Source organism: Oryzias melastigma, linkage group LG14 (genome assembly GCF_002922805.2).
Source record: "Oryzias melastigma strain HK-1 linkage group LG14, ASM292280v2, whole genome shotgun sequence".
Taxonomy (NCBI): domain Eukaryota; kingdom Metazoa; phylum Chordata; class Actinopteri; order Beloniformes; family Adrianichthyidae; genus Oryzias; species Oryzias melastigma.
In genome coordinates this window covers 11,036,485-11,057,617 of record NC_050525.1, presented here as the reverse complement: position 1 = coordinate 11,057,617, position 21,133 = coordinate 11,036,485, and the positions used below count along the sequence as shown (strand labels likewise).

At 38.5% G+C, this 21,133-nt stretch overlaps 1 protein-coding gene across 8 annotated transcripts in view; it reads right to left on the bottom strand.

Annotated features, from left to right (window-relative positions):
• Positions 1–21,133, bottom strand: part of LOC112142593 (RNA-binding protein Musashi homolog 2) — a 311,624-nt gene that overhangs the window by 115,164 nt on the left and 175,327 nt on the right. For all 8 annotated transcript variants that reach the window (XM_024266053.2, XM_024266054.2, XM_024266055.2 and 5 more), the window contains exon 7: positions 20,489–20,537. In XM_024266053.2, coding sequence (XP_024121821.1) covers positions 20,489–20,537 — 49 coding nt within the window. The remainder of the gene's footprint in view (positions 1–20,488; positions 20,538–21,133) is intronic.

Below are 21,133 nucleotides of genomic sequence, written 5' to 3'. Positions count from 1 at the left end.
GCCTAAATTTCTGTGCTCACATAATCCTTGTAAACAGAGCAAAAGTAAGACAATTTCAGCGTGTCTGACATGAAAGTAAAACTTATTATTGTTGCAATGTTTTCTACTGCAGTCATTGAGCTGCTGTTAGCTAAGCCGTGGTTCTAGCGTTGCTCCCCTTTGCTTTTGCTCATAAGTGTGTCTGATCTTCAGGAAAATAAAGGTAAAAAATTATCAAATTAATTGAAAACTGTTGCCAAAAACATGAAAGTGACTATTTCCACGTAATGTTATAAAATACGTTCACCCAGAGAAGATTTTTTATTTTTTTTTGTTTGGCCGCTCTTATTTTGAAAGCTGAAAATGCGTGGCTTGATAGCTGTTCTTAACATTTTCACTGAGCCAAACCTTTCCTGTTTTTACAATTATGCCCTAAACTATTCCATAGAACAACAAGTAAATTTATCCTGGGAAGCGGTTAAAATCCAGCGATGGACGTCTTTGCCAAAGGTATGAAATGTGGCCACTATGAATTTCTATTGGCTTTTGTGCTGATCGCACCTAAAATACATGCAAATAACATCAGCCAAAGTAGAAACCATTAGAAAAATATATGGTCAAATGAAAGGTCAATATTTTCATTAAAACATCCATTTGAAGATTATTCAAATTTGTATTTTCATCCGTGAACGATTCAAAAGAGGAAATAAAAATGCAGTTCGGCAGGACATTCATAGAATAAATATTGTACATTTTTCTGTTGAAGTCGGTAAGGCTACCTTGTATTATTTACGTAAAATTGTGTCAAACAGCATTTGCCGTTGTAAATGTGAACACCGGAAGTAACTATTCGCATTTTCGGCCTAGTTGCCATTTTGTCTGACGTCACCGTGAAAAGGGTCTATAGTGGAGGGTTAGGACAGCCACAGTTTGCAGAACCCTGACTTAAATCTTCTATCACAATCAGCTCTTAGTTTTCATTTTATAATGCTGGATTTATTTTTCTATGAAGGTTTGATTTTTGGAAGAAGAATTTGAAAATGTTAATGTCTGATAATAGTATGTTTATAGTGTGTAGCGAGGGGTTTTTACAGCCTTAAAGCATCTATAATTCTACTTTGCAGAGTTCACAGATTATTTTTAGAACATAACACAACAGGTATTAAGGGCGGGCGGGCGGATGGATGGATGGATGGACGCTAAGTATAACTCCGACTCCTTCTCTACTCCTTCCAGCCTTTCCCATGGACTTTCCACCTCCCCTCTTGCCCGAGTGTTTGAAGAGTCAAAGGTTAAACTGGGAACTTTGCCGTAATAAACTGCAAATCTCAAGCAACAATCTTGCTTAAAAACATGTGTCTCCATTTATCACCATCATATGTAGAAAAAAAGTACTTTCTCAAACTACCTTTAATAAAAAGAAAACATTTAATTCAATTCAATTTCAGTAATAAAATCTCACACATAAAAGTTTATAGACTAATCATGTCCAACTGCAAGCAAAAACACTAGAAAGCTCATATTTTTATTAAATTCTACAATAGCAGATGCATAAAACATATAACATTTTGAGATGACAGAATGGAACAATGGAAAAGTAATTACAGCGATGACTCTGCTCATTTGCAGAGCTACACCACCAGTGAAAAATGCAGTTAAGTTCAATCTACCCTTATATAGCTTTTTCTATAGCTATCTATATTTTAAGGCTAAAGGGGTTTAAAACTGTATTTGTCTGTGTTCTTCAACGGTGTGGAAAAGAGGTTGCACCTTCCATAGGGTTTGTTGTCTGGTGGAGGACAGAGGGGCCAAAAGTCTAATACATTTTGCACCACAGACATGCAGAAGTCCTTCCACAGCACACCTACACAGTTAAACACACAAAGACAGACTTGGAACCTGTCAAGTGCGAACAAACTGATGACAAGACGGCGACAGATGGATTCACTGAGGAGAGACGAGCTACGCATTCAACTCAATTAGCAACGTGCTGCTGCATGACGCCAGTGGGATATGGAACCCCACCATGACTGGCAACCTGTCAATCGAGCGGCAGAGCCGCAAAACAGGGATAGTGCAAGATGCAATGAATTAAATTTAATAAACCAATAAATAAATTCATTTAGGAGGAAATGGTGGAAACCCTAGGAGTGGTGGGTCTGCTTCAAAGAGCAGGGCGCAACGTGACCACGGAGCCGGAAGATTCCCGAGCGCACGTGGCGAGGAGAAAATGGCAGAGGAAAACGGAGAAGAGGAGGGGAGGGACTAAGAAGACAGAAGAGAAAGAACAATGGCAGACTCCCTTTTCCCTTCATGCTCACTCTTTCAACCTGTGTGAACATTCATGAGCACTGTTCATACATTATCCTGCCATAGTGCCTAATGAGCCAGGCATCTCCACCCTGACACGCACGCTTGGCTAGGCAACCCTTATTACAGGGTGAAGGCATACTCACACACTCACACACACACACACACACTCGGGTCATCACAGCAGCTGCACTGCAGGGAGGCATAAAAACACCTCTCACTGCTAGTCAGGGCTTTATTGGAATGCATCTTTATTGTCTGTCAGATCTAATGGTCAGATAATGCGTTTTGTGTCATTTTTAGACATGTCAAGTTCCTGCTTCTTAAAATTATGTGAAGCAGCATGAAGGCTGCTGCTGAATATGGGGAGAGACGCCACGTGCTCCTTCGGAGTCGCTGCTTATTACAGATGCTTCATTGTTCATGACGGCAGACAAAATTGCTCTTTTTGCCGCATTTTACCGCTACACGTACACACAAAAAAGCACATCAACAAGTTTATCTTGCCTGGCGGAACCCCAGTCAAAACCAGAATGTACCCTGCAGTGCTTTGATTGTCTTGGCTGTGGGAAAAAGCTCTTCCACTTCAAAAAAAAAAAAAGTTTAAGTGGTAAACCAGAAAGTTGGAGGCCAATCAGCAAAGAGTAGCAACAGGTAGATGGTGGAGGCTTATAGGTTGGTTTAACACTTTACAAGTTTGACCCTGAAAGCACAGAAGGACAAAAATAAAATATAAGAAGGGAAGCACAGATTGTTCCTTTTTTCACTTTAATCTAAGATTAGATGCTTGGGCTTCAGGTGATGTAATCTAATTCAGCCTGCAATCTCTCTGTGAGCTGTGATTGCTGTGGCTTGGCAACTGATTGTGATTTTCAGAGTCGGTCGGTGTATTCTGACTACCTGTGCTCTTAAACGGAATACAAAAATAAATTAATACATAAATAAAAATGTTCTTACCCCCCCAACAACTCTTTTTTTTACCAAGTGTTTGGAAGCTTTTTCTGAGAAAGTAGTTTTACAACATATTTTTAAGCAGGTAAAATACTTGTATAGGTTTTAGAGGCTGCCTTTATAGTATTATTTAAGGTTTATAGTTGTTTTTTTTTTTTGTTTTTTTAAGGAGATCAATGTATCAAAATTCCAGCAAACGGAAAGACAAATATGTCACTTGGGTTTTTTTTTGTAAAAAATTAACATATTAAAAAAAATCTTAAGGAGAACATGTTAATTCATTTCAGGGGTCAAAGTTTCACTTGACTTAGGCAGTAATGAACTTGACATGAATCTGTAAGATGTCAAAATATTAGTAGTAAAATTAGTTTTGTTTTTTGTTTGTGGAAACCTCAATGCCTGGTAACATCTGCCTTTATAGGTAGATATGAGATGTTTGAAGGCAAAAAATGGGCAAACCTTTCGGTCCACATGAAATATCCAATTTGTAGACCAATCGGTGAGCAAAAATGTTCATGCACATTTTTTTCTACAGACATGCTTCTGAAGACGTAGATGAGACATTGGGATAAGTAAGGTCTAAATAAAGGTGAGACACATGCGTGAGGTACAGATTTTTCCCTTTTCCAACACCCCCGACGAGGGAATCTGTTAGTACTGTTCAAGTGATAAGTGGATGCCCCTTGCGTAAAGCCTGACTGATAGAAATAAGAAATACAACAGAGTTTAGTTTCTGCAGGCAACCCTACGGGTGTCCTACGGGAACTTACAAAAAAAAAAAAAAAAAAGTGCATACCCCTTGTGTACAGCATTTGCGTACAGTCAGCAACGAGCCAGTGCATGCACCTCACTAATGACTAGACCAGGGGTGTCAAACTCCAGGTCTCAGAGGCCAGCTTCCTGCTGCTTTTCCAGAAATCCTGTCTCTTTAGCTGCTGATTACCTGGATCAGGTGAGTTTTCCAATAGGGAGTTTTAATGGCAAATTGGTTGGAAAACATGTAGACCTGGATTAGAGTGCACATAGGGCACCATCAGGGGACTATATGACACCTGTACGTCATAGGTGTGTGTAACTTCTATTATCCTTTCAACACTTCACAGTACACCTACCACACACATTACAATGGGACATTCCATTGTCTTGACACCCAATAAGGTGGTAGTTCATACCTCAAGGGAACTGCAAGACACAACTACGCTCCTGTCTGCGACCCTCCTAACCACAGTAACCATATGGGTCAGCCCTCATACAGGGGCATGTGACTAAGACATAACGTTCCTCTGAACTTCAATGTGGAACCCAGTAAATAATCAACTTCAAAACAAGTATGAGATGGTTTTAACCCTTTGACGCCTAAATATGAATCAAACCTCTTCTGTGCCAAATTTACCTTCATTTAGTATCTACCTGAAAGCAAAGCTATAAATGTAATTTTTATCAATTGTTGGAAATAAATTGAGGCATCAAGGAGTAAATTCTTCTTGCAAAATCTGCATGATCTTTATGTCCAACCGTCCCCAAAAGCATGTCTGTTATGTCCTCTGATTCACCTCTAATCTGCCCTTAGAGGCGAATGTGAGGACCGTCCAAGGTAATCCTCACCTTCTGCCCGATGACTCGTGAAGCAAATATAAAAGATGAGAAAGTGAATAAATTACTTCTGCTTCTTTTCATTTCGGTAAATGATCTAGAGAGGAAAAAGCTGATCAGTCATTGTCAGAGGGAAAGATTTAAAACAAGAACTCCTTTATGGCATTAGTGTCATTGCACTGGCAGAGAATTTACGCAACATTTCATGCAAAATTTTAGATGTTCCATCCAGCACACTAAAATGAGACAATCTCAAAATGAAGAGACTGCTTGTAAAAATACAGTCAAACTGAGTGAAATTAACAGACTGTATAAAAAACAGACTTTTAAGTGGTATGCAGAAATACAAAATTCTCCTTTTACTGTTAAATATACTGAATACAAAAGCAAAACATTGACAATCAGAGTGTGAAAAAGCTAAGAAAATATTAGTAAAAATCATGGCATTACAAAATCCAAGCAGCAGTGATGTTTCAGGGAAGATGTAATAGCTTTGGAAAATACGCCTTCATGGATCAGCATGTATTTGAAAATCTCACAAAGATGAGAGGGGACATGTTTTACTAACACAGCACAGCAGACACTCATTAATTCCCTCATGCACAGCGCTCAGCTTTAAGATGCCTGGATAGGCACCAATCAAGCTGTAAATACAAGGGACAATGAAGACGGAGGCTACCACTTTGCTTGTCGGTATCATGCATATTAACAACAGTCCAGCATATGAACATCAGTGTCTCTTTCTAAACACTCTGACCATGACACTTTGTAATAGCCGGGATTCATCCAGATTAGGCTAAGCTTGACCGTGTAGAACGTCACACCACAACAAAACGGTGTCTTCCTTCCAGCTGCGTGTGCTCATTTTGTGTCTGTGTGTGTGTTTGTGCACGAACAGATGTAAACTCAGTATTCCAGGTCACGGTGTCTGCAATCTCACAGAGGGTTTAACCTTGGTAAATCCACTATAAGGTGTTCTGAGAATGATGATGTGAGCAGCAGATCCTCCCCAATGGTTTCGCTTTCGAAGAACATCCAGCAGGTCACAAATAGAGAAGCTGTCGGGGTATTACAAGGTCAGAGGTGAACTAACTCTCAATACGACGACAATTCCAAGATGGCATTTTCATTTCCCGAAGAGATTGATTCCTCACAACAGCCAATATAAACAATGTTTCCTAATTTTTGTTCAAACAACTTCCCCTCAGTTTTTTAAAGGAAAATTATACCACAAACGTGGAAAAAAAAGTTTCCGCGTAGACTTAATTTGAAGTAAAATTCCGCTCCACCACCTGCTAACGTGGAAAATCAGACCGTAGCTCTCAATTATGACCGTGCCTTCCTGCACATTTTTTTTGCCCTTTTTATTGTGTCCTTCAAATGTCTTCAGAGGTGTGGCTGTGCTCACAAGCAGTGGGAGTAGCTGATGTTTTTAATGGCACATGGCTTGTCTCCTGGTGGTGAGATAAACACAGGGAAGAGATTAAAACCCCAGGCTTTCTTCCACAATCTCCTGCTTCCATCCTCCTTCCCTTTGCAGAGCATGCAGGGCCGGCACAGCAGACCGTAACTATAAAACAAACCCATCCGTTCTGTGAGCCGAACACACACTCAGTTTACACAGCTATTTTTATTAGGACTCACATTCTTTCATATAGCTTGGCCAAAACCTTTACCAGCAGTCTACAGTTTATCCCTTTTATATTTCTTTGCCTTAAAACCAGCCTGTAAAAAAAAGTCTAAAGAAGGCAAGACACATCACCACTCTGATTGAGGGGTAGATATTAGCCATGATAGGGAGGAAAAAAAACAGACAGGTGACAAGACGAGGTTTCTCTACCCTTTAATCAAAAACCTGTCGAGTACGTCTCATCGGCCTCATTGCAAACTGGAGAATCCGAGCTAATTTAATGGCGGTGTTGGTTAGGAGGCCAGCTTGTTGGGTTGCTCATGTGAGGAAAAACAAGGAGTTTGAAGAGGAGGAGGAAGTGAAGTCAGTCTGCTTCCTGAGGCGTCCCCCCGGTGAGGCACGGGTTGGCCATAAAGCCGGCTCGCTCGAGAGATGATGTGCTAAAGCAGTTATTAAGAGTGGCTAAACACATCATTTCCTTTGCCGCTCAGATTAGGCCAAGGTGAGGGGCCCCTCCGGTGGATGCAGACCCAGGGCGTATGATTAGCTCTGCCATTTAAATGACATTCACACTAATCGCTAATATCAGGTCTGTCAAGGTGAGAGAATACAATAAGGTATCTATCTAGAGGGTGAAGCAATGCCAAGGAGAGACACAGGGATATCTAATTCCAATTGATGCTGTGTCAGTCAGTTAAATCAGGCACAGCTGCTACTCTGAATAGATGCTGCCTTTAAGATTTCCCCAAAAATTAGTTATGAGTTTGAGTTAAATGTTCAAAATGAGGTTCCTCTATTTTTCTATGCACAAGTTTTTAATTTTTGGCACAGTTTGGCTATAGATGGGACTTATACATAGGAGCGACTTTTAGGTGATTTAAAAAAAAATTATTGTTGGCTCACATAGTTGTTATTATCCACTAGCAATTGTTTTCCACTAACAACCACTAGAGGGCACTGTAGATGTGTGTATCAGTATTTGCTACTGACAACAGCACTGAAGAAGAACAACAATCACGGAAGAGAATCTGATCATTCTCCTCCTAAACTTTATGATATTTTTGAAATTTGCATCGAGCCATTATTGTTTTTATCTTTTTTTAGGGGTGTGATTGTTGACGCATTAATGCGCGCGATTAAAAAAAACATCATTAATATTTTTTAATCACACTCAGGCGTCCTGCCGTGCAGCTGTGAGATCAGTGTAATAAAGCTCCATCTAAAATAAACTTAAACTTTTTTTTACATTCTGTGATTGAAATTTAATTAAATTGTATTTTTTTGACAAAATTGACCTTCTATTTTAATAAATAAGGTGGAGAATAAACGTTTCTCTGAAGGCTGCTGCGCAGAGCAGCACCTCACCTGCTATGGGGGGTGGGGCCGGAGCGAAACGCGGCCGTCTGCTATTAGAAACCCAAAGAGGAAACCATCCAATATTTTTTTTTTCGGAGTGCAATCCTACATGAATTTTCCACAATAACAAGCACCAGTGTTGTCTAACAGCCGACCTGAAATCCAGCTGGATCAAACTTCTCCCAAAAAAGTTATTTTATAATTTTTCACAAGCATAATAAAGAAAGTTTATGAGAAAAAAAATGAATAAGCTGGAAAAACAAAGGGGAAAAAAGAAAAACAGAATTTAGGGAAAAATTTTAAAATAGACAGCAATGAGAAATTCTTACTTTTGGGGCTGCCTTATGTGACTTTAGCCTGGATTTTTTTGTATTTTCATTCAAAAACATGTTGATTGGTTTGTCGACAAGTTTTATTCTTGTTGTTTTTATAAAATTACACCTAAAACTGAGACAAAGCAAAATGAATGACGTTTTTCAAGATTGATTTTTTTGTTTTTGCATGATTTTATGTCTAGTGTGTGAATATAACATGGAAAAATGACTAAATAAAGGTAGTGTTACATAAATGTGGTTGTGCTGATTAAAATGATACCAAATAAGCAACCAGGTAGTCTTTCAAATTGAAAATACAGAAGTAAATTCAAAAGTAGACAAAAACTTGGCATCAAAAATAGTTTCCAGAATTGATCTATTCCGATTTTTTTTTTTATTCTTTCGATCCACTCAATTCAATTCGATTCAATTCCATCTTGAGTTTACACAGTTTACACATTTAGAAATATATTAATATTCAACTTTATGTTTTGAATATATTTATATTACTCTGATACAGTTCATGTCATGTCAAATTAGTGAAATATTAAGATTGTTAATAGCATAGGGTTACACAGTTTGTTAAAAAGAGAAGCTCTAACAAAAATGTTCTGATCATTGACAACAATCCTCTGCTTTTCCTGAAGAACATTTCAGTTTGGCCAGTAAACAGAGCTCACGCTAAAGCAGTACACTTTTTTCAAGAAGACAAAGCAAAGAATGAGCAAAAAAATGGTGCTTTAGACTAAAATAGTTAAAAAATGTTTCCTCAAAAGACTTTGGAAATTCATGACTGACAGTATATAAAGATGTTCATTTAGTAGCAATGTTTGTATATGTTCCATTAAATGTTAGCATCAAGCTAGTGGGGATTAGCTTTTTGTGCTACATCAATCTTTTATGGATCAATTATTGATCTATTAGGCTTAGATCGATTCAAATTGGTTAATCGGTTTTATCAACCCAGCCCTAATGTATTGTAGAAGTCTTCAAAATAAATAAACCAGATATCTGAAATCATCTGTGTTTTCCATAAAAGGTAAATACATATACAGTCAAAGATGTTGCAATGAGGCTAAAAAGGTGATGCTAGCTTCTCCCACATGGAATGGGAGCATCTACATTTTTGACAAGCATCGAGCATTGAATTTGACACAACTCAAGAAGTAGCAGGTGCAAAATTGACATGTGAATCGCGTTCGGAATGAATGCAGAATAATGCCAGGTGACTTATTCTCCAGACCGACAAATATGTTTATTTTTCTTCTTTATTGCACATTTTTCATACTCCTTATATTTATACTTCAGAAAATACGGTAGTTCATGTGTTTTTTTTTTATTTTATTTTTTTTAATCAGGGTATTCTAAAAAAAAAAGGTAATCCGGTAATTTGCTAACTTTTTTTATTTCTTGGTATAAATATCTCTATAGAGCCATCTTTAAAACTCAAAGGCACCCTGCTCCCTCTCAAGCCAGAACAAAAGAAAGCATTATCAAACCTAACTCTCAGCAGTGCTAGATCCATTTAGTAAACAGCCTGTGTCCTACAGTAGTAATCAGAGGGTATTTTTGAGGGATTTGCAGGCTGGCCAGGAGGTATCCGCTGGAGTGATCTCTAATTGCTAGAAGCAGAGGCCTAGACTGCCTGGCGCTCTTTTGAAGCCATCAGCAGCAGATTTCAGCCAGAGGAGCCAGCAGGGGAATGGCTTCCCACTGAGCCACTCTCCTTTCCCTCTTTTTTTTTAACTTCTCCTTTTCACCCTCACCATGCCTTCATTCTACTTTTCCTGTGCTCAGTCCCCCTTCCTTCCATCCTCTTCTTCTCTGGCTACTTCTTCTCCAACTGTACTTGTACCCATTCCCCACTCCCTGCTTCTCTCCTACTCAGTCAATGAGCCAGCAATCACTTTGCAGACAGACATCCTCTGCTCAGTCGGCCATGTTTAATCCCAAGCACCGGTGGCTGATGAGGCATTGTGGTGACGTAAGACCTTGGAGCTTTTCAGTGAGCTCTGGTTCACCTGCAGAGGCGCAGCTTAGCTTCCCAGGTTAAATCAGGGCTCCAGACTGAACGTTTCCTGAAGCAAAAGCTCCACCACTGAAAGCTTTAAGAAAATGGGTTCATGTCTTCTAAATACATCCCTGAAGACGCTTTGGTAATAAATCGTTGGTCAAGAAAATAAAGGGATGATTAAAATAATGAATCTCCTAAAGTTTTACTTTCAAAGTTCTCTAAAAATGCTACAGAAACTCAACTTTATCTTTAAATCACATTCTAATCCGTCAGAAAAAGATGTCAGTAACTTCAGTTTTTCATCTAGTTGCATGTTTTGTCCTATTTTTTCTCTTTGTAATTGCCTTTATGTAAAGTAATTGCTTGATCTGTCAAGCGGGTGAAAGTAACGGTAGGACTGCACACAGGTAACAGCATGTGCACACTTGTTCTCACCCACCATTGTTGTAATAACGAGAACTGCATGTTGCTCACACAAGCACAGATATATTCTTTCAAACCAGTTATATATATATAAAAAATCTAAAATGTACATTAAAGCATTTGAGATATGTTGGCACTTTATCGTTATACTTTGCAAAAAAAAAAAGAAAAAGTGTAACAACAGAATTTCTTTATTGAAAAACAAAGATTGAAATTTTAAATTGGTACGATACAGAAAACATAAAATTTGTTCAGCTGTTGAGAAACAGGAACTTAACTTTTTACACTGCAAACTATTTAATACTTGCAAAGATTTCAAACTTTGTTTTTAAACATTTACATTTAAACCTTTTTACTTATGTTTGCTCAACACCTTTCCAAGCTTTTCTCAAAATCTGCACAGTGGAGAATTTTCGGTGTCATTAATAAAAAATATATATTATTGAAATGATTCAAAATTATTTTGCTCCATAATCTTGAACATAGAAAAAACTTGATTTAAGACTTGAAAAAACTTGGTTCAGCCCTGCGACTAGACTGGTAACCTGTCCAGGGTGTACCCCATCTTCGCACATTGTAGCCAAGACAGGCTCCAGCAACCCCAGGAGCCCAAAAGGGATGGAGCTGATTCATGAAATGGAGAGACTTTTGGTTCCATTTTAAGGATGTTATTTTAAAATTCTATAAATGTTGACAAGTTAGACTGGATTTCATTTTCATTATTTTGGAAACAAAAAATGTAAATTTATGTTCTGAGAATAAATGCTGTTTATAGATTTTATGAGGAATTATTAAGATGGGCCAACTATGGTATTCTCATTTTGTTCATAGGTGGTCTAAAATGAGTCACTTCCACTTAGCTTTTTGTCACTATAACTAAAAAGAACTACAATCAAGTACATCCAAACTCAAAAAATACAAACCATTTGCTTAGAATTAGGAAAAAAGAATACTTATTATTGGGCTGTGGAAGATTCAATTTTCAGTAACTCTATCTAACAGTTAGATTTTTAGTTTATTGTTCCCTTTTTGGATGGTTTTGAGGAATTCTTTGTTTATGGATTTTTATTTATTATTATAATCTTGTTTACTAAAAATTAGTTGCTGAATGGACAAATCATTTTACTACTTTCAGGTGATTTTCTTTTTAAGATTTGTGTTCTTTTCCTGTATTTAGGCTGCCTATTTTGGCAGTGCAGAATAAACTTATTTAAATACTTTGAAATTCAAAACTGAAACATGAAACAGACATTATTTAACTTGAGCTGATAATCCTATTCTGGACTAGGTAATTTTACAAAAATAAAAGTTAATCTGCACTGAATGAATTTGCTTTTTAAGACATCTTGTAGCCTTGGCTCTTAGTGTGAAGAAACAAACTGAAAAACTATTCTAAATGTTACAGGCAACTATAGTAGTTAGGATATGTCACATCTCCTGATAGCACTAGCAGGGCATCAACTTAACTCAAGAGTTTTCAGGAAAATTCTTGAAGATGCAGGTCTCTTTATGCTTTGCTTTGGCCAAAAATGATCCAAATCTTGGCTGATGAACGAATGCAACATTATAAATTTAAGAAAGCTTAACGGTAAAATTCTTAGTAGAACTAAGAAAACAATTTAACGCATTCAAATTTAGTGGATCTTTGAATTAGGAAGAATTTAGGATTTAAAATGAAGGAGTCATATAAACCTTGTGATATAAAAAGAAGCCAGACACAACAGCTCGATTGTAGGATGGTTCGGAATTGGGATTGCTTCACACTTGTGTATGCTGTCCACATTGTTTATCCTTGCACGAGCTGCAAAATTTTACACGAGAAAGATAAAATAGCATACAATCATCTACACACATGGTCTCACGGTGACACAACCAGTTTTCTGTAGCTGGGAACACAGCTTTCTCAGTGTGACATTGTCTACTCAGTGCCAATTCCACACTGTGAGCTGCATTTGCTAGTTTTACTGCCAATCCAGGTAAAGAGATTACAGACGTGCACAATGCAGCCTTGTGTTCGTCTGCCAGGAAGAAAATCAGCCCTTTAAGCCACAGAACACAGAGGCAACACACAAATTCACACTGCCTTGGCCCTTTCCTCACACACAACCAAGAACTGCTTTTTTCTCCAGGAACATGGCTTCAGATATGTCTCTTGCTGGTACCTCTCTCATACAAAGCAGCTCTGCGACTACAACGATCCAGCCTGCATTTCTTTATTCTGGTCCCCAACACTGCTGTGCATTACTATTACTTGCATCATTCAAAAAAAAAAAAAAAAAAGAAGAAGAAGAATTTGGCTCACAATCAGTCACACAGTCATTGTTATGCTGCACTAATGGCTGCTGTATGGTTACAAACTATTGTAAAGAAATATGAAAGAGAGTTACACTTGCGTTTCATCATCTTTCTTAATAATCTAATTAAAAAAGGTGAGAGGGAAGGTGAGCCAGTGTCACCCAAACTGAATAAAGGTGCTCCCCACAGTATTTGAAGTTGGACTCAGTCGCTGAAAAACTTTGACACTTGAAGAGGAACAGAGCTGACACAGGATTTTAGAGGCGCACCTTCAGTGGAGCAGCAGTGAAATCAATGTTTCACTGTTGCTCAAGCTTTTGACCCAGTTAATCAGCTTCTTTTAACTGGAGAATGCTCTTTAGCATTTGAGATTGCAGTCATTTGCATAAACAACATGAAAGGATGGATCAACCACAATCAAAGCCTCATAAATCACCTTTCCCCTCCGTCTTTCTTCCCATTCAGCCTGAATGTAGGCAGGTTTTCATTGTTCATGTTTGGGCGCATAAATGCATTTAACTGCTCTCATCAAGCTAAAACGTTTAATACGTTTAGAAAGAACATTGGATTTTTTTTTTCATAGTAATATTTTGTATTTATCACAATCCAGTTTAATAAAATAAAATAAAATAAAATAAACATTGCAACTTTAATGGTGGAAAAATATATAGGTAGAACTTTAGAGTTTGGGCTGTAAACTGTCTATGATCAAATGTAAATTGCTTTTAATATGTACATAGCATGATAAATATTTAGATAAAAATATATGAATGTTTTTATATGGAAACTATAAATCTTAGTTGGCAGAAGAACAAACGCTTGTCAAACTTTAGCGTTAAAGCACTTTTAAAATTAAGTACAAAAAAGGCATTTACTGATATGCTAAAACTCAAAAGTCACTTTAAGCTAAATGATAAATAAAAAACACCCGATTATGAGATAAATTTGATATCTTTTTGTATTTCTACGGATTTACAAAAAAAACCTCAAGTTCAAGTTTATAGTTTTTTCATGTAGAGTTGGACAGTTCAGTCTATCATTGTGTGAACCAGATTTAAGAGTTGTGGTATTTTGCTGGATGGTGCAGGAAGTCACCCTTAGAGTGCACTGAGCGATGCGGTTGTAGACCTGGATGGTATTGCTCATCAGGTAGGAAGTTTCCCGCTCTGAAGGCAAGTGTTAGCACTCTGAAAACCATACTGTCATGATGTTGCCATGCAGCCAGACCTCCAGCAGCTTTTTGACACGCTGGACTTGCCTTACTGCCTCCACTCCTCATCAGCCTCATTGCTCCCACCTAGTCTGAACTGCTCATGTTCCTGTTCAATGCTTTAGTGTTTAGTGGTTTCTTTTTCAAAACTTTCTTAAGGTTCGGGTTTATTGTCTTCATGTTGCAGACCTCTTTTCTGGATCTGGATTTAGCTTTGTGTCTCTGGACCCTGACTTTTATTGTCCCTGGATAATGGGTTTAATGCTGCTAGATGGGAATTTTTTCATCCTGCATTACCTGTCAACTTCCTTAACTACTCCCAGAATGCTGTAGACCAGAGGATCAAATATAGAGCCTGTTTCCAACATGTTTTCCAGCCAACCTGCTATTGCAGTTTCTTATTGGCCAAACACACCTGATCCAGGTAATCAGTAGCTGATTAGAAAGGATATCTGGAAAACCAGCGGGAGGCCGTTTGACACCTCTGCTGTAGGCAAGATACCTTAGCGCTCCACTGACTTCCTCTTCACTGACGTATGTCTGAGAAAGTTTCTGGTCTACCTCTGGGTTCAGCTTAGTTCGAGGTTGTCTCTAAACTACCAACAGGGCATGTTCATTTGATTGACGGTCAAATCTTAAACTTTAAAATGGCTCGTCTCGGTGTGTTCCAACAACTCATTTGAAAATGTCTGTAAAGGCAGGAGTCCTGTAATGTCATTCGCAACCAATATGATAAAACCATATAGCTGAAAACCTAAATTAGCTAAAAACAAGTCCTGGAGATCAATAAATCTGGAGAGCGATAAATACTTTCTGAAGAAACATTAATGAATCCACAATACAGCTGACTTGCATTGAAAAACATACTGACATTAAAGGAAACAAAAACGTCTTGTTTTAAACATTTTATAAAATTTTAATAAATATATCCTAAATTGTCAAGATATATCTTCTGAAATCAATGTTTAGCTGCTTTTTTGTAGACAAAAGTTTGATCTATTCTTTGAATTTGGACTCACAGCTCAGTGCTGAACTAAAAAACTCGTAGTGAAGAAAAAATGAGCAAATATTCACAACAAAGCTGCCATGAACATAAAAATACATGATAAATTATTGCTTAAACAATCTATTATAGTCTGAAATATGAAAGTAACATATGTGGAAAGATTTGTATCTTCTATTACAAATTGTGACTTTTTTCTTTATGTGTTCTACTTTGAAATCCAAAAGCCCCTGTCTGAGGAGGGTTGGAACTGTGCAGCATCCCCAGTAAAACACAGATGAGAGCAAGGTATAGATTTCATCAATCACCCATCACAAATTAAACCCTGATGCTTTGACGGATAATCATAGTTGCCACTATTTCATCACAACCTCATCATAACCTCCATGCCCTCCTTCAGGAGATGTCATTTTTCTCACCTCAGCGGCACTCTCCCTGGCACCACCAATTGTGTTTGACAGTAAAATCACATTTTTAGATCATAGATCACATGTCAGTTTGCCAGATGAGAGGTGGTAAAGGATGACAGAACGATTTTGACTCAGGGCTATTCAGAAAGCTTTCATTTCCCACCCGCACCGCTCATCCTGACATCCTGAAGTCGTGTCGAGGGTGTTGGAAAGATGACTGGTACGTCCAGTGTGTGACATGTGTTCGTGGCCTTTTCCCAGCCTGGTTTTGTGGAGCGCAGACACACTGTAATCTGGACCTCCGGCACTGCTGAGGACGCTAACCGGAAAAAGTTAGGCATGCAGACTTTCTTGGTTTTTCTCCTCCCTGTCAAAAGATGAATGTCAGGGGGAGAAGGGAAGGTTGAAGGGATGCTGAGGTGTGGGGACGCTGCAGTGGAACACGGAACAATGGGCGGCCTCTGGCATCAACCTCTGGACAGCCCACGCTCGCTTCACCAAAGACACCAACCTCACCCACAATGAACTGCTGCAGCGGGAAGGGAGGCTTTAGAGAGTTCAATTTCCAACACAATTGGCTGTATTCTCCTCCTTTAAATGCCAAGGAGATGGTGTGCAGTGTGTGCCTTTGTGAGGAGCTTTGCTTACAGCGAGTGTCCTCTAGCAGCAGAGACACAGAGAAAAAGACAAGAGAAACAGAGAGATGGCAGAGACGGCCGGGATGGAATGATGGCGTGGAGACAGAAATAGCCTGACCGTGTAAAAGAAAAGGAAAAACGGATAAGACTGAATGACTGCGAGAAAAGAAAAAGAAGTACAGAGAAAACGAGACGGGGAGAGAATGTTTCCTCTGGTTGTCACTTGGTCAGACTCGCAGGGAGCGTCTGAAGGACAATGCTGCTACTAGTGGAGTGTGACGTCTGTCCTCTATCCAATTTGCCCCAGCCAAAAAGAAAACACTTATAATCAAGTGTCAATCATGCATCACACAACAATAAACTGCTTCAAAATTGGCCGCATTTTAGTTATACCTCATTAAGGACTCAAAGAATAAAAGAGGGTCATGTTGAAGAAAAAACCTCAGGGGGAGCAATTTATGTGAATTCATTGTAGGTCAGAGCAAAAAGGATTGAAATTTACTTTTATTTTAATTTTATTCACTATGATAAATTGGAAAATCTACATAAATGGGCAATATCATACTCTGCTGCACATTTGTGAAGTGCAAATATATGCATCCCAGGTTAAATTGTGTTTTTTTGAAAGCACATGAAGCTCTCAGTGAGAAATGTTATTCTAGTTGACCGCAATGACAAAGCGATGAAGAAATAAGTGTGAAATTCTAAGTGTGGAATCAAAAAATGAGTACTTTGTGGGTGTGTGTGTGTTGTAGCAGTTTCAGCTGCGTAGAAATCCCAGGAATTATTTTTTTATGAATCAATCTGTACGATGAAATGAACACAGGTGGGAAATTGATTTGGACTGCGGGGCTGCCAGATGCCCATCACTGGCTCTGGAGGCAATGGTAAAGTGAGCGCCAGTTTCATTAATATCATTTATGTGTGGTCACAGGGCAACTAAGCTATTAATATTATACAATTGTGCTTGTAGCTCTGTTGAATTATTGAGACTTTCTTATTGCTTTTAAATATTACATGTGATTAATTCCAAAGACCTGTTGTGCTTCAAAGATGAAAGCGGCAAAAATGTCTTGTTTCGCATTCCCACTGGTGGAAAATATCCCAATTCTAGGCAGGAGAGGAGAGACGGTAATGGTAGAAGCAAAGCACCTGCTTCCTTACCCCCCGTGCCACACTCAATACAAATATGTCCGCTGTCATCAGAAAAATTCCCAGGGATGCTGTTTTTGTCCGTCATCGTCTTCATTTGAAGGGCATTTTGCTGCCCAAAGGCAAACGCCTCAAACCCTCTCTGTGAGCATGGCGCCCGGCTTGTGTCTGAGTCGGCTGGCAGCACAGCAGACAGGAGAGTGAAAAGTGAGGAATAGGAGAAAAGTCACTGCTTTCTGCCAGTACAGATCAAAAATTTCCTCAAAGCCCCTGATCACTTTCCCTCAACTTCAAATGTTTCACACTTAGAAACTGTTTACCTGCATATCTGCACACTCACCAAACACACACCTACTGTACCGACAGCACTGAGATGACAGTTTCACAAAAACCCAAAACCCCTTTCAATCTGAAGTCAACCGAGGTTAAACATTTAAAAGGCAGGAAAACAATTTCCACTCACTGCAAACAAATATTTACAGCTCCATGGAAAAACAATAAGATGATGTGAAGGCAGCTCTGCCAACAAGGGAGCTGACTGGTCTGACAGCCAGACGGCTGCCTGCTCATTCTTCTAGAATATCTGTCAGCCTCGTCTGTTGGACGTCCGCGTGTAAACACCAGCACACAGCTTATCTCCAAAAACCTACTTTAAACTACCTACAATAAGTCAACATTTTAGGAAGCTAAACATCCCAATTTCTGAAACAATAACAGTCATTTTAAAAAAGGTTAACATTTATCATATGACGGAACTTTAGCTTTTATGATTTAAGAAACTAAGGACAAATTCTTAATTTCACTTAAGATATTTTATTTATGCACTTATTGGAAGGGAAAACAACTTACTTTATGAAATACACCTGACAATCTTACCTTTCCTGAAAAAAGGTACAACAGATTCAAGCCCATAGCTCTGTGTTCGTTGTTCCAATTGATCACAACAGCATCTATTACAAAAGGACATGGCAAACATGCTAGCACACACAACGTCCAGTGTGACTTTAATGTTTTGCGATTGATGCTACAAAGTTTTCTTGGCAAATGATCTTGAAAGCCGCCCTAATAAAGCTCAAAATGGATCAATTAAGTCTGCACAATAAATAGTAAATTTATTGCCATTGCAATATCAGCCTGTGCGATGATGCATACTGCAATATCTTAAATATTTATGCTAATACAATTGAATTTGACGTGTTTATAAATCAAATATACATGTTTATGCATCTGACCAATCGGATGGACTCCTTCACATCATTGACCAATCAAATACAATATAACTCTTGTTAGGGTGTATTCAGACTGGAAAAATGATTTGTTCCGAACTGAGTCTGCTTAATTTGGTCTGATCAAGTCCTGAACCTTGTGTTTGGTCTGTATTCAGACCGGGATCTACCAAAGATTTATGTTCCAGACAAAATCCTGTAAACAAAACCACATGACTACAGATCTCTTCAGTTATTGGCCAACAGTTATAGGGTGGGTCAAAGCAAAAAGAGAAAGATGGAGATGCTGCACTTTGTAAGTACTTGTCAAGATAGTTTACTTTTTAAATATTTTATTTTGTTGGTCAATTTTTAACGTCTATATGAAGGCCAGGATCAACACTTCATACTGCTACTTTGGTATGGTGGAGGTATGGTGGAGGCATGCTGCAAGGCGCTTACTGAGGACGCGAGGTATGCTAACAAGTGTCAAATAGATTGTCGGGAAAACAGAAGGAGAGGAATGCGTATCATGTTAAAAGTTGTTTTTATGAGCCTGCATTCATCAAACCACATTTTAATAAGTTGCTGTTACATCACTGCTTCACATTTGTCCGCTAGTAACCGTCTACAGTGGCCATTTTAGTTTAGTGGTTCTGGTCCAAGCACAGACTATATTCAGATTTTGGAATTTCAGTCAACCGAAAACTGAATTGGAAACAAACTGAAACCACTTTGAAAGATGGGTCAAAGAGCATTCCTGGTCCTGCACCAGAGTTTGCTTCTATGTATTTAGCCTGAAATTATTTCCGGATTATTGGGGGGAACGAACACCCCTACATGCGTGCCTCCTAATGACCATAGACATGGGTCATTAAGAGTATAATTAAAGTTATGCTAACTTTTATTTGCATAAAACTGCTGCAGTGGAATGAAAATTATATATTAGTTGTTTTGTTTTGCTATATGTTCATGGATCACAATATTGATCAATAATATCGCTGGTTTTCCTCATATCATGCACCCCGAGCATCAATCCAAAAGAAGTTTGTCATCTTTGAAGAAACGCTCTTCAACACATCTTAGGACATTTTTGAAAGACAACCTCATCAAAGTTTGTGCCAAACACAATTTGTCTCGTCATGATTTGCATATTGCTCCATCAAAGTATTGTTTTAGTGAGAAGTTGGTAATCTTGCTGCTTAAATCAAACCTTCAAGTGACACCCAGGCTGCTCAATGAAGTCCTGTACTCAAGATTCAAATGCAGTTTGATTGCTAAGGAGTTTCTGACAGCATAAAAAAGGAAGAAGCCTCGGCAACAAATCATTATGATGACCACCTGTATTTTGACTACATTTTGTATTCTGAAAACTTGAATTTTAAACTTCCTCAACAAGCACCCAAAGATTCAGGAAGGCCTATTTGTGGAAAGAGCTATGAATAATGCTGGGCTTTTGTGAAAAGCATTCTTTGGATAATTTTGACCTGAAATGTTAATGTGCTTGGTTCTGATTATCCCAGCCTCCAAAAATCACACACGTTGACACGGCATTGAGGTGCAGGGAGGAGACCTGTCTTTGGAAAGTCCTCTGCTTGAGAGAGAAATGTCCTCTCATCTCTGATAAGGAGCTGATGAGATAGAACGATAAAGTCAGTGCTTCTCCTGGGCCTTATCTGATGCTGTTATCTGAGTGCACAGCACCCACCATCTCACAATCTTTACACCCTTTGAGCACCTCTCTGAAACACTCACACCACCATCATCACACACACTCGCACACACACACACAACCTAACGCTCAAACATTCTAAACACCGTACCAGCTTATTGATTACTTTGACACGCTCCCATTGTTGAACAGATGGTACACCTAATATCATGTGAAATGGAACTGTTCTGTGTTATCTCATGGGGAAAGGACATAAAATGACTATTTTCTCACCTTTCTAAAAGACAGGAAAAAAACATAGGACAAAAAAAAGAAGAGAATCTGTGCACTTACCTCTATGTCTGTTAGTAGTCTTATCAAACATTAGCATGGCATCGTCAACCTGGAAGACACAAGAACAGAACTGATGTTAGTTTCTTCTGTCGCACAAGAACTACTTTGAAATTCAACTCAGTTCATTTAGAAAGCACCAAATCATGGCAGCAGTCGTTTCAAGGCACGACTCAAAAAACAAGAAGGATCAAACCAAGAGAATTAAGATAGCTTTACTCCAAATCAATTCAAATACAGAAAGTAGAGTTACCCCTCATTACACACTTTATAGACTTTTCTCAGACTGACAACCATTTTCACAGACATATTTTTCTGATTTAAACTCTCTAAGTTCAAGTCTTTACAGAAAAATAAGTCCAGTACTTTAGAATGAAGCCAAAGATCTGATCCCGATTAAAGATTTATACCTAAAAAAGTGATGCGGAGGGGTCTTTAACCAAATGTCAATATGATACGAGTTGTGAGTGAGTTGGTTAAAGTGTCAACCTGAATGCATTCTGTACAGGAGAAATGGCAAGGAGGAGTTGGATTGACAAGGACAGACAATCAGGATGCAGAAAACATAAAAATCCAGAATTGAACATAAAAAATGTTGCATCTAAGTCCTGATTGTGCCAATTTTCTTAACTTCATTTAAATATTAGT